Here is a 12,738-nt window from a genome sequence, read left to right as displayed (position 1 = left end):
ACTCAGCCAGCTGAGCAGTCTTCAATCAGGGTAACTCAAAGAAATCCACACATCAAGATATGTTGGAATCAAACTTCTGAAAACTAAAGACAAAAAAAAAAAAAAAGAAAATATCCAGAGAAAACGACACCTTATTCTTGAGGGAAAACATTTTTGAAGGACAGATTTCTCATCAAAAATTATGGACGCCCGAGGGAAGTGCAGCACTTCTTTCAAGTACTGAGTCCAATATCCAGTAAAAACGAGCTTCAGGAATGAAGGGGAAATAACAAATGTCCTCTGATGAAGGAAAACTAAGAGAATTTATTGCCAGCAGACCTACTTTAAAAGAATGGCTAAAATGTCTCAAAACAGGAAACAATAAATGAATGAATCTTACAACATCAGGAAGAAAGGACAGTAAGCAAAAGTATGGGTAAGTGTAATAGACCTTACTTTTTTTGAGTTTTCTAAATTATTTTGGATGGTTGAAGCAAAAGATTGTAATATTGATTAATGTAGCTCCAAATGTATGTAGAGAAAATATTTAAAGCAATTATACTTCTGGGAAGGAAAAGAGACCGAAAGAGAGGTCAAATTTCTGTACTTCACTTAAATTGGTAACTGGCAATACAGTAGGCTGTGATCAGATTATGATAGAAATAATGTAATAACTAGAGAACTAAAAGCTGTGCACCTAAAAGTTACCAAAGCTATACAAAAACATTATGGATTCAAAATTATTTCAAAACTTCTTACAAAGCTACAGTAATCAAAACACTGTTACTGGTGTAAGGATAGATACAGATGAATGGAACAGAAATGAGAATCCAGAAATGGATTATTGCTTTTATCAGCAACTAATTTTCACCAAGACATTCCAATGGGAAAGATTATTCTTTTCAACATATGATGCTAAAATAACTAGAAATCCACATGATAGATAAATGAAGTTGGTCCCATTCATCACATCATATACAAAAAAGTTAGCTCAACATGGATAAAATTCCTAAATGTCAGAGCTAAAACTGTACAACTTTTAGATGAAAACATAGATGTAAATCTTCCTGACCTTGGATCACAACTATTCCATAGGTGTAACACCACGAGCACAGCAACAACAACAAAAAAACTGGATATCATCAAAATTAAAAAATTTTGTGCTTCAGGGCTGGCTCAGTCAGAAGAGCATGTGACTCTTGGTCTCAGGGCCGTGAGTTAAGCCCCATGTTGGGTGTAGAGATTACTTGAATAAATACATAAACTAAAAAAATTTTTTTTGTGTGTACTTAAAAGGACACACAGGAAAATGAAAAGACAACTCACGGAATTGGAGAGCATTTTTGCAAATAATATATCTGACAAGGAACTTGTATCTAGAATATAAAACTGCAGCTGAATGATAAAAAGACAACCCAATTTAAAAGGGACCTGAATAGACATTTCTCCAAAGATATACAAATGGCCTATAAGCTAAAAGATGCTGCACACCATTAGCCATCAAGAAAATATACGCAAATTCTTAAGCAAACATTAACAAATATAATTCAGCAATATATGAAAGTAATATACACCAGGCCCAAATGAGATTTTAAGGATGCAGGCTGGTTCAGTATTTGAAAATCCATCAGTGTAGGAGTGTGTGGGTGGCTCAGTCAGTTAAATGTCTGCCTTCAACTCAGGTCATGATCTCAGGGTCCTAGGATTGAGTGCCCTGCTCAGCAGGAAGTCTGCTCTCCTTCTTCCTTGGCCCCTCCCCCTCCACTCTTGCATTCTTTCTCTCAAATAAATATCTATAAAATCTTAAAAAAGGGATACCTGGGTGGCTCGGCGGTTGAGCGTTTGCCTTCAGCCCAGGGCGTGATCCCGGAGTCCCAGGATGGAGTCCCACACTGGGCTCCCTGCATGGAGCCTGCTTCTCTCTGCCTATATCTCTGCCTCTCTCTCTTTCTCTGTGCCTCTCATGAATATATAAATAAAATTCTTAAAAAAAATAAAAAATAAAATCTTAAAAATCCATCACGGGACTCCGGGATGGCTCAGCAGTTAAGCGTCTGCCTTCGGCTCAGGTGTGATCCTGGGATTCCAGGATCCAGTCCCATACCGGGCTCCCTGCATGGAGCCTGCTTCTCCCTCTGCCTGTGTCTCTGCCTCTCTCTCTCTGTGTTTCTCATGAATAAATAAATAAAATCTTAAATCCATCAATGTAATCTACCATGTTAACAAGCTGAAGAAAAGTCACATGAACATAACATTCAATGCAGAAAAAAGCATTTGAAAAAATTAAATTCTTGATAAAAACTCAAAAATAGGAATAGTGGAGAACCTCCTGAATTTGATAAAGAGCATCCACAAAAAAATGTACAATTAACATTTATACTTTATACTTAATGGTGAAAGACTGAATGAGTGCTTTTTCCCTTAAGATTGAGAACACAGAGTATATCTACTGTCACTGTAACAGCATTCCAACTGGTCTTAAGGGTTAGCTTCCTTCCAGTTCATGCACCCCTTGCTTGCTGACTGAAGTCCCTTGGTCTGTAGTAGACCTAACATAATCTTGAGATTTGCAGACCACTGGCCTTGAGTGAAGGATGCAACTTTCCCAGAAGATAAAGTCTGACTAAATTTGAAAACAATTGCCACTGATGGGAGTAAATATGTTCAGGGTCATGTCAACAAAGGACTAACCTTTGGCTGGGCACTTGTTTCTTCTGCACATAGCCCTCCTCCCTTTACCCATGACTTCTCCTTTTAAAACCTCCAGTTTCCCCTCGGTGGAGAGCCTCGGTCTTTGAGATGTTAGTCCACCATCTTTCCAGGGGGCCAGCTTCCTGAATAAAGCAACCTTTCCTTTCCCACCATGACTTGTCTTCTGAGTATTGATTTTCAAGTGGTGAGCAGCCGAACCTGAGTTCAGAACCGGTTCTCAGTTTATCACCAGTTCTGCTACACAAAGTGCCAGGAATTGTGGCCTGCTTTAATAGATGAAGAAAAGGAAATAAAAAGCATTCATATCAGAAAGGAAGAAATGTTCTGTATACTGAGTGTATTAATGTCAATGTTCTGGTTGTGATATACTAAAAGTTCTCAACATGTTGCCCTTTGGGGAAACTGAGTAAAGGACACAAGGTTCTCTTTGTATTATTTCTTACAACTAAGAGTTAATATACAATCATCTCAAAATAAAGTGTTTTAAGTTTAAAAAATGTACGGATTGGGCCCAAATTCCTCTTATTTTTGTATGCTTTGCAGTCTTAGTATTGCAGGGAAAGATAAACACATTCAAACTATAGGTTAGAGTATACTCTAAGTAATTCTCCTGACTCTGTCTCTGCCTCTGTGTCTCTCATTAAATAAATTGTTTAAAAAAGCAATTTGGGGATAACTTGTAGGGAAAATTGAACTTTCCATAAGATACACATAGGAATGCACGAAGTTTGTAGATTGTTTAAAAAATTTAACATTTATATAGTTGACCATGCTTGAACTGCCTCTGGAATCAGGTAACATTGTATTATGTGCATATATTACCTAGTCACAAAAATGAATAGGTGGCCAGATTTCCGATAAGCATATCTCAGTATTTTACTCAGGTTTTTGTCATAAGATTCAAGTCCAGAAAGCTGCCACCTTTTCACCTTTTGACAGGTTTTACAGGTGTCCCCAGCATACGGATTACACTTGAAAGTGTATGAACGACATAGAATGGACGTAACTCTGGATCCAGAGGAAGAATCCTTGAGTCCTCACCCTGAGTTTCACTAAGTAGTTGTGGCCTTGGGCAGAGTTTTTCAACTATTTTTCCTAGGTTCAGTTCCTTATGTATTGAGTAAACATTTGCCTATTGGTTCGCCTGGCGGAGGCTAAGAGGGGCAGAGAGAAGATGGTGAGGAGCTCCCTCCCCAGCTCTTTCGCACAGAGCAGCAGACCGAGGTGGTTGTAAGGGCCGGGGAGGTTCTTGAGACCACTTGTCACTCCTCAGCCCGATTCCCGGAGTAGAGTTAGTCGGTGCTCAGCAAGCAATGATGAACGTGCGAAGGAAATGAATGAGAAATGGACGGGGCACTGCGCAATTGTCTAGAGAATTCCTGCAAAAAATTACAAACATGCAGCCTTTCCCGTACGCTTCAAAGCACCTGCCGGAACCTGACACACTTCAGAGGGGAAGACTTTCTGGTCTCGGTGGGTGGAGAGAGAGGCGGACCGCGCACGCAGCGCAGGGAGCCAGCCCGGAGCCGCCCCCACCCTCCGCCCGCCCCGCCCCGCCCCGCCCCCACCCTCCGCCCGCCCCGCCCCTCGCCGCGTGCGCGCGCCCTTGTCGCCGCGCGCGCCTCGGGCCGCTGCGAGCCGGGCGGGCTGCGCGCCATCTCCGCGTCGCTCCGGGCTGGCGGCCGCGGCGCCGCGCGGGGGTTGGGCTCGCGGCGGAGCTCCCGGCGCCGGGGCAGGGGCGGGGGGGGGGCACCATGGCGGCGGCGGCGGCGGCGCCATCTGGTCCCCGCGCCGCGGCGAGGTGACGGGCCGCCCCTTCCCGACTGAGGAGGCCACGGCTGCCGGCCTGCCCTCCACGCGGCCGCGGCTCCGGCATGGCCGGGATCATTAAGAAGCAGATCCTGAAGCACCTGTCCCGGTGAGAGCGCCAGCGCCGGCCCCCCGCCGTCCCGGGCCCCGTCCTCACCCTCGCCGCCCCGCCCCCCCCGTCCGCCCTCCTGCCGGCCCGAGCCGGGACTCGAGCTGGACCGCCCCCCGCCCCCCGCCGCCGGCCGCCGCGCCGCTCTGCCCCTCTTCGCCCCGGCCCTGCGGTGCTGGGCGCCTCTGCCCTTGCGGGGCGGGGGTGCCGGGCTTTCCCTCCACTCCCGCAGCCCCCCGACGCCTCCCGCGCTGGGTCACCCCCTCCTCGCCGCGCGCCTCCTAGACGCCCAGACGGGCCCCGGGGAGGTGAGGTCTCCCCCGGCTGCGCGCCCCCTCGTTTCCTCTCCGCGTCGCCGGCCCCTCTGCCCGCCTCTTTGCCCGCCCCACCACCCCCTCCGCTGCTTCCTCTCCTTCCTGGTACCAGCTCCGCACCAGACTCTTCATGCTCCGGCCCCTTCTAAATAACCCATTTTCTGCTCGGATTTCCAACTCCAGCACTGGTGCTCTGCCTCCGAGGAGCTCCAGCTCCTCCACTTCTTGGTTTGGCCGACCCTGTTGCATCCCCCCTGAAGTGGATACGATCCTTACACCCAGGGCCGTTCCCTGATCTCTTTTCTCTCTCCTTTGCTTCTCTTCTCATTACACAGACTAAATGGAGAAAGGTCATGAGAGTTGGGCATAAAGTTTCAACAACCTTCCCTTTAAGATGTGGAGGATTTTTGACAGCCTGTGAAAAGAATTAACCAAGTCCACTTCTCTGCAGCCATTTATTAAGCTGTGTTATGTCTCTCAGTAGTTTTGTCGGTCAAAACCGTTTTCAGGTGTGCCTGGGTGACTGCTGACTCCTGTGCGATTTTGCAGGTTGTCAGAACCGGTGTCCACAAAAATTGGAAGCAAGCCTTCCATTTCGTTTCCACTCTTTATTCCAGGCAGGTGTTGGAGATGCCTTAATACTTTTAGCCAGCCTTGTATCTCAAGGGGAGGGTGATTCTAGCCTTGTCCACGCCGCTTTCCCTGAGGTAGGAATAGGGGATTGGAGCCAGTCAACAGGGGACACAGGGGCCTTGCACTAATCTGCCTTCCTGGTGTTCTCATTGCCTCCGTGAGTGATATGTGAGACACTTTTGCTGCCACTGCATCCCTTTTTTGGCTGACACTCTGGCTTATTTACTGTTGCTTTGATTTTAGACTTTAATTAGTAATTAGATTCAGATACACCTGTTGGTTAATCACCATCCTATAAAAGTAAAAGCGAATTGGAGGCTGGAGCCAGAAGGTGCCTTCAGACCCTTTACTCTGATTGACTATCTAATAAATTCTTTCTTAGGTAGCATTCATCTGGGTGTTCCATGAATTTGGTTGTAGAAAGATTTAAAAGTAGGACTAGTGATTGTGAAATTGTATAGAAAATTTAAAGGAAAACTGTTCATTTGAATAGAGTCAGAGCATTTTAGGATTTAGAGATGATCTAAGCTAACATAGCGTTGTGTTTTAGAGTCCAGACTCTTTCTGGTTTACTTTCTTCAATTGTAAAATGAGGATAATAATAATCTAACTCACAGGGTTATTATTTTTTTAAAGATTTTTTATTTATTTATTTGAGAAAGATAGAACATGAGTAGGGGGAGGGCTAGAGAGAGAGGGAGAAGCAGACTTCCTGCTGAACAGGGAGCCCAGCTCAGGCTCGATCCCAGGACCCCAGGATCATGACCTGAGTAGAAGGCAAGCACTTACTTAACCCACTGAGCCACCCAGGTGCCCCTCAAAGTGTTATTTTGAGGGTTACATGAATAAATATATGTAAAGACTTAGCACAGTGCCTAGCACATAGAAAGTGCCCAATAAAACAGGAGCTATAGTTATTTTTGGGGCTACCACTTGTTTGACAGTTTGATATAAGCCATAGACTTCTCCAGAAAAATCCACATATGCAAATAGGTAGTTTTTTATGTAAATTCTGGGGGAGAGTTTTGAACTTCAAAATTACATGCCTGAATCCTGCAAGGCATCCTGGAACTAGGTGAAGAACCCCCGACTAGTTCCACTCCCTCATTTTATGTCTGAAGAAACTAAAGCCTAAAAAGGATAAACAACTTGCCCAAGTTGCAATGGAAGGTAAGGTAGTGAAAAAGAACCTAGCTTTTTTTTTTTTCTTTCTTTCTTTTTGTTTTAAAGATTTTATTATTTTTAAGTAATCTCTATACCCAATCCAGGGTTCGAAATCATAGACCTGAGATCGAATTGCTCTTTCCACCGACTAAGCCAGGCACCCCTAGAACGTAGGTTTCTAATTCTGGTATGTTTTCCCCTTTAGTGCACATGTATTCTCTGCATTCGCTATGAGTATAGAGTTTTTAAGGGAAAATTTTAATATGATTTCTTTGGGAGAAATTTCTGGTTTCCTCAGTGTTGTGTGGTTGACTGAGGAGGAAGAGGAAGAGAAGGTTATTTTGGGCTGCAGCATCAGGGCTCCGGGAAAAGGTGGTAGGACATGGACCTGGAAGATGGACGGTCAAACTCTTTGGGCCTTTCTATTTGTTTATCCTGGAAAAATGGCCTAATCATGTATGACATTTGTATCTCTGTATGGTCTCTATGATACCTACAGAGGCTGGCCCACCTGGGGCGGAATTATAGCTTCCTTGGCTTGCCAAATCTCATGGGGAAAGAGAAGAGAAGGTATATGGAGTTAACTATGTTAAATAAACATTTGTAGGTGTTTAATAATTACTTGATGATGATAGTGCCACTTGACCTGGAGGAGAGTGTTTTAACAGCAGGAAGGATATCCCAGTGACTCGTGTTTAATTTTGGTCATGAAGTTTCGGACATTACTAATGTTTTGTTGGAATGCATCTTCGTTAGTAGTATTCTGGTAAACAAGATTGGAGGGAGGTGGTCTTCAAGATATTTTCTTTAAGTGCCTGCACTAGGCCCAGGCCCTGATCTGGGCACCGGGGATTCAGCAGGGAAGAAATATAAACATCTTTTAAGGGCTTTAACCTATCGTTTGGATGACTACTGTGTAGTACAAGTAGCTGCAATGCACAGTATTCTTTTAAATAGACCCAGGAAGAGACCTTTGCTTAGAAACCAAAGTAATCATTTAAAAAATAGCCAAAATTGATTTTTCACTAAGTTGGATTATTCTTGTTTTAGCTTACCTTAACTAATGACCTTTCGTAAGAAGAAATGTGATTGATTGTCAAGTAAGTCAAGGGACTAAGGCTCATGGGAAGAGCGTGGACTCTGGAGCCAGAGAAGCCTGATTCACCCTCCAGCTCTGCCACTTAATGAACAGGTCAGCCTTTCTGAGCCTTAGTTTTCTTATCCATGAAAGATGAGAATAAGGAAGAATGTTACGTAGCTAGCAAAGTTTTTTGAGAATTAGGGATAAAGTATTATAATACTTTATAGCATATAAGTAGCATGTAAGTAGGGTTTAATAAAGAGTAGCTATTATAACATGACTAGAGAAGTTAGGGACACTGCCATGGTGTTATTGACAGTAACCTACCTGACTGGCTTTTTTAGAAACCTACCAGAAGTCTTGATTATTTAAATAGCAGCAGGAAATGTGACTCTAAGTGACAGAAACACAGCTGATAGACATGATAGATATTTTAAAGACATAAGTATTTGGTGAAATCCAGAAGCATACAATATTTCAGAGTCCTCTTGGAGGATAAGAGAGCCTGCTGTGAGCTCAGCCCTCTTAGTTCCTGATCAGTGCCTCCCTTCATTATTATTTTTCATCCTGAAGAGATCTTCATGGCCAGCTGCCAGTGAACAGAGGGGAGCTACAGGCTCAGAGAGGCTGACTGCTAGCCCCGGGTCTGTGTAGGGAAAGATTTGCAGGAGTAGTCTCAACTTCTAGGTCATGCCTCTTTGTACTAGACTTTATTTATTATCACCTTCATTTCCTAAATAATTATTTTGTTCATTTCCTAGTGATGGTCAAATCATATATGTCTTTGTTTCCCTTCTGCATTTTTTTGTGTTGCTTCAGAATAAAGCTTTTTTTTTCTTAGCAAATAATAATAACCAACTGCAAATAAGCACTTTACATGTCTTATGATGATGTAACTTTCAGACTAATCTTATGAGGTAGTTACTAGTCCTACTTTATAGTTGAAGAAATGAAGCACAGAGAGGTTAAGCAACTTGCCCCAAATTATAACTATTAAGTGGTGGAACTGAGATTCATATATAAACACTTCAATTCTCTTTATGACTCTGCTGCTGTTTGCTTCTCATCTACTGAATATACTCTTGCCACCAGCATCCATGTGAAGAAACGATATTGCCAGCAGCTATGAAGCCTTCTTGTGTCTTCTTCTGTCATTATCTTTACCGAGGGATGACCACTGTCCTGAGTTCTAACAACACATATTAGTTTTGTCTGTTTTTGTACTTCATATAAGTGGAATCATATCGTATGTATGCTTCTATGTCTGGCTTCTTTAGCCCAACATTATTTTTGTGAGATCAATCCCTATTGTTGAATTAAGTTGTAGATCCTGCGTTTTTATTGCTGTATGGCATTCTATTATGTGAATATACCTCAATTTATTTATATAATGTACTACTGATGGACATTTGGTTAGTTTCCCAGTTTAGGGCTCTCATGAATAGTGCTGCTAGGAACATTCTAGTATATATTCTTTGGTGAACAAGTATACACGTATCTGTTGGGAATATACATAGGAGTGGAATTTCTGGATTATAGGATATGTATATGTTACATTTTAATAGATACTATTTTTTTTTAAAGATTTTATTTTTATTTATTCATGATAGTCACACAGAGAGAGAGAGAGAGAGAGGCAGAGACACAGGCAGAGGGAGAAGCAGGCTCCATGCACCGGGAGCCTGACGTGGGACTCGATCCCGGGTCCCCAGGATCGCGCCCTGGGCCAAAGGCAGGCGCCAAACCGCTGTGCCACCCAGGGATCCCTAATAGATACTATTAAACAGTTTTCCAAAGTGGCTATACTAATTTGCTCTTCCACTGAAAGTGTTTGAGAGTTCTGCTTACTCTTCATCCTTGCCAACACTTGGTATTTTTCATCTGTTTCATTTTAGCCATTCTGGTGGATGTGTTTTGAAAATTTATTTACTTCAGCAGTAAACCAGATGGCCACTTTGTTTTTGCCTCTGTTTAGTTTTAAAATTCTGATTTATTTGTAAATTTTAGTCACAAGCAAATGTCGGAACACTGAAAACAAGATCTTTTTGGAGCAATGTTCAAATTAAGCAGGTTCAATAAAAATAATTAGGGTAATTTATAACTACAAACCCATAACATTTTTTTTTTTTTTTTTGAGATTTACTTATTCATTTCAGAGAGGAAAGAGAGAGCATTCACGGGGTGGGGAGAAGAGCAGAGGGAGAGAAAACTCAAGCAGACTCCATGCTGAGTGCAGAGCCTGATCTGGGGCTTGATTTCACAACCCATGAGATCACTACCTATGACATCACCACCTGAACCAAAACCAAAAGTTGGGCATTTAACCAACTGCGCCACACAGGCACCCCTAGCCCATAACATTTCTTACTTGGAATGGATCTGAGGCTTAGTTCCCTGTCAAAATAGCTGTCATGTACATTAAGAAAAAGGGGGTGCTATTCTTCAGGCATTTGGGTTTTTGTTAAATATTTGGTCTGCAGACTATCCTGGATATGAAATAGTTACACTCAGTTCTGTAAGCTGGGCACCCCATTTGCATAAATTTTTTTTTATCTTTACTAAAGAAACTAAAATTTGAATTTCATAGCTTTTGTATTACAATCTTTACACCTTTCTAGGGTCTATTGTAAGATGTTGTCTCACATCTTAAAAGGTAGCATTTAAAAGCAATACAGATTCAAAGCAGTGCTTGTATATGTATCTGACACACAACAGCTTAATGTGTGGTGCACAAAGAATGAAATTACCTGCTTTGAAAAATGGATTGAGAGGCACATCAATGTAGCAGAAAAAACTAGGACTTCATGAAGAACATTTTCCAGTATTTATGGGAGCCCCATACTCCAGTAGAGTCAATCAGTATCTATAGTAAAGGGGAAAACTTAGGTGTAAAGTAATACACATTAGAATTTAGGTAAAAGATAGGTTGTTTGTACCTTTTTGCCATAGAACATTGATGGTGAGAAGTCAGTATGTTTAAGTCTCTTACTTATGGATGTAGTATGTTCTCAGATTCTAAACTTGGTATTTGGAGTGTGTATTCCAGTAGAAATAGTGTATTAAATGTTGACTAGGTTTCAAGTTAGTCTGCAAAACCCATAATGGGTTAACTATAATATCAGCTCAGTAGATGGAGTTCTGGGTCTTGGTTGTTAGGGAAACATTTGAAGGAAGGGTGGAGGTGAAGGAGAGGAAGAAAAACGTTTTTTCTCTCCCATTTCTTGGAGTAAGATCTTTTAGATTATTGAGATCATTTTATCTCAGCAAGGAGTTTTTATGCTTGTGATTAAGGGGTGTGACCAGCATTTAGTCAGCAGGCTTGAGATGCTGATATCCAGTTTGCTGAATAATCTCACACAAAGAAGCATTGTCCTTTGTCATTTTTGAATTTTGAATATTTGTTTGATGTATAGGTGAGTTACCCGTTTATGTAAACCTAGAATCTAATTCTGTTGTAATAAACACACAATATTGTAAGCTTTAAACTATAGTGAATGTTCTAGACAGCAGCTACCATGAGGGAAAATTGTTTTGAACTTTACCAAATGTTTGTCATTATTTTAGAAAATATTGTTACTCTGGGCAGCACCGCTCGTGGAATTGAATCTGTTAGGGTTGAGAAACACCAATTTACACTAAATTTTGCAACACTTGAAGTTTGCTCTTGATATACTCTCTCTTCCCTTGATGTCTCTTTCCTACCTCTTAAAGCCCTCCTCATGGACCCCATCACCCCAATTCTTCCCTTAGCCCTCCTCACTTTTACACCAAAATTCCCAGTTCTTTAGGTTATATGATTTCAGCTAAGTCAGCAGGGGATATGGAGATAGTATTTTTGGAGCAGGAATGCTACTCTAATTAGACCAATTCTAATTCAGAATATGTCCCACAGGGTCAGCTTTCTTAAGTTACAGTTACTTTCATAGCTTTTAAATCCACAGATGCTCTGGAAGTTCCCAGTTTGCTTTTAGTTTTCCAAAAATGGTTTCTAATTGGAACCATTCTATTTGGGATGGAGCAGGGGGCTGGGCAGCCATTTGTGGCATGTATGAGCCCTTTGAAAGTTGGAGAATTCCAATATATAGAAAATCCAGATAAGAGTTGGCTAATTTCATTCAAGCTGAGTGTTTCCAGCCCTCTGGTTTAGTGCTTTCTCAGGCAGACCTGAAAACATGTATTTCCCTTTTCTAAGAGAAATCTGTTTTTATTTTCTATTTCTCTTTATTTACTTCTTTCTTTCTCTCTCTTTGAAGTCTGAAAGAAGGGTCTGCAGTTCAGGAATACATTTCATTTGAGAATTATGTCTTACTAGATTGATGGGAAGTTACAGGCATGGATGGCAGTGTATTATGAGATACCCTTTTCCTGAACCTCAGCAGAGTCCTCGTTGTCTCCCTTCCTTTCAGGTGGAGTTGGCTGTGGCTCCTTAGTTCTCTGAGCCCACAGGAGAGTTTCCTCAGTCTCTTTGAGGAAGATTTGCTGCAAGATAGTTGGATGGTCAGCTGCAGTTGGTGTGTCAGCCATTCTCAAAGGGAGTCTAGCCTTCCCCCAGATAGCCCCATACTCTGGGCTGCCTTTGGGGACTCTGTTTCTGAGACCATTTATTCATTGATTCTATCAGGAAACTTTACTGACCACCTTAATTTTATGGTAAGAGCACTAACAACTCGAAAACAAATGAGAAAAGATTCCCTTTCAGGGACTCCGCTGCCTAAAGTAATAGACCTGTAAACAGCCCAGTAAGGCATTAAGAAGTACCTGTGGAGCCTGGTGGGGGGGCACAGGTAGTCAGGGGCTGAAAGATGATGCCAGGCAGAGGGAGTTACATGAGTAATGGTACAGAGTTGAGAAACACTAGGGGATCTTTAAGAGACTACATATGGTTCTGTGTCACTTGTATGTAGGATTTGAGGGTGGAACATAGCTAGAGATAATAT

General features: G+C 42.2%; 1 protein-coding gene across 5 annotated transcripts in view; it reads left to right on the top strand.

Annotated features, from left to right (window-relative positions):
• The first annotated feature begins 4,452 nt into the window (after positions 1 to 4,452).
• BLTP3A (bridge-like lipid transfer protein family member 3A) overlaps positions 4,453 to 12,738 on the top strand; it is a 64,141-nt gene continuing 55,855 nt past the window's right edge. For 2 of the 5 annotated variants that reach the window (XM_077904335.1, XM_077904333.1), the window contains exon 1: positions 4,453 to 4,609. In XM_077904335.1, the coding sequence (XP_077760461.1) occupies positions 4,566 to 4,609 (44 nt within the window). In that variant the 5' untranslated portion in view covers positions 4,453 to 4,565. Of the gene's footprint in view, positions 4,610 to 4,799; positions 4,918 to 7,770; positions 7,913 to 12,738 lie in introns of those variants that run through there. The other 3 variants (XM_077904337.1, XM_077904336.1, XM_077904334.1) reach the window with 2 other exon arrangements.

The sequence above is a fragment of the Canis aureus genome, chromosome 7 (assembly GCF_053574225.1).
Source record: "Canis aureus isolate CA01 chromosome 7, VMU_Caureus_v.1.0, whole genome shotgun sequence".
Lineage (NCBI taxonomy): Eukaryota > Metazoa > Chordata > Mammalia > Carnivora > Canidae > Canis > Canis aureus.
This window is presented reverse-complemented; position numbering and strand designations above follow the sequence as displayed.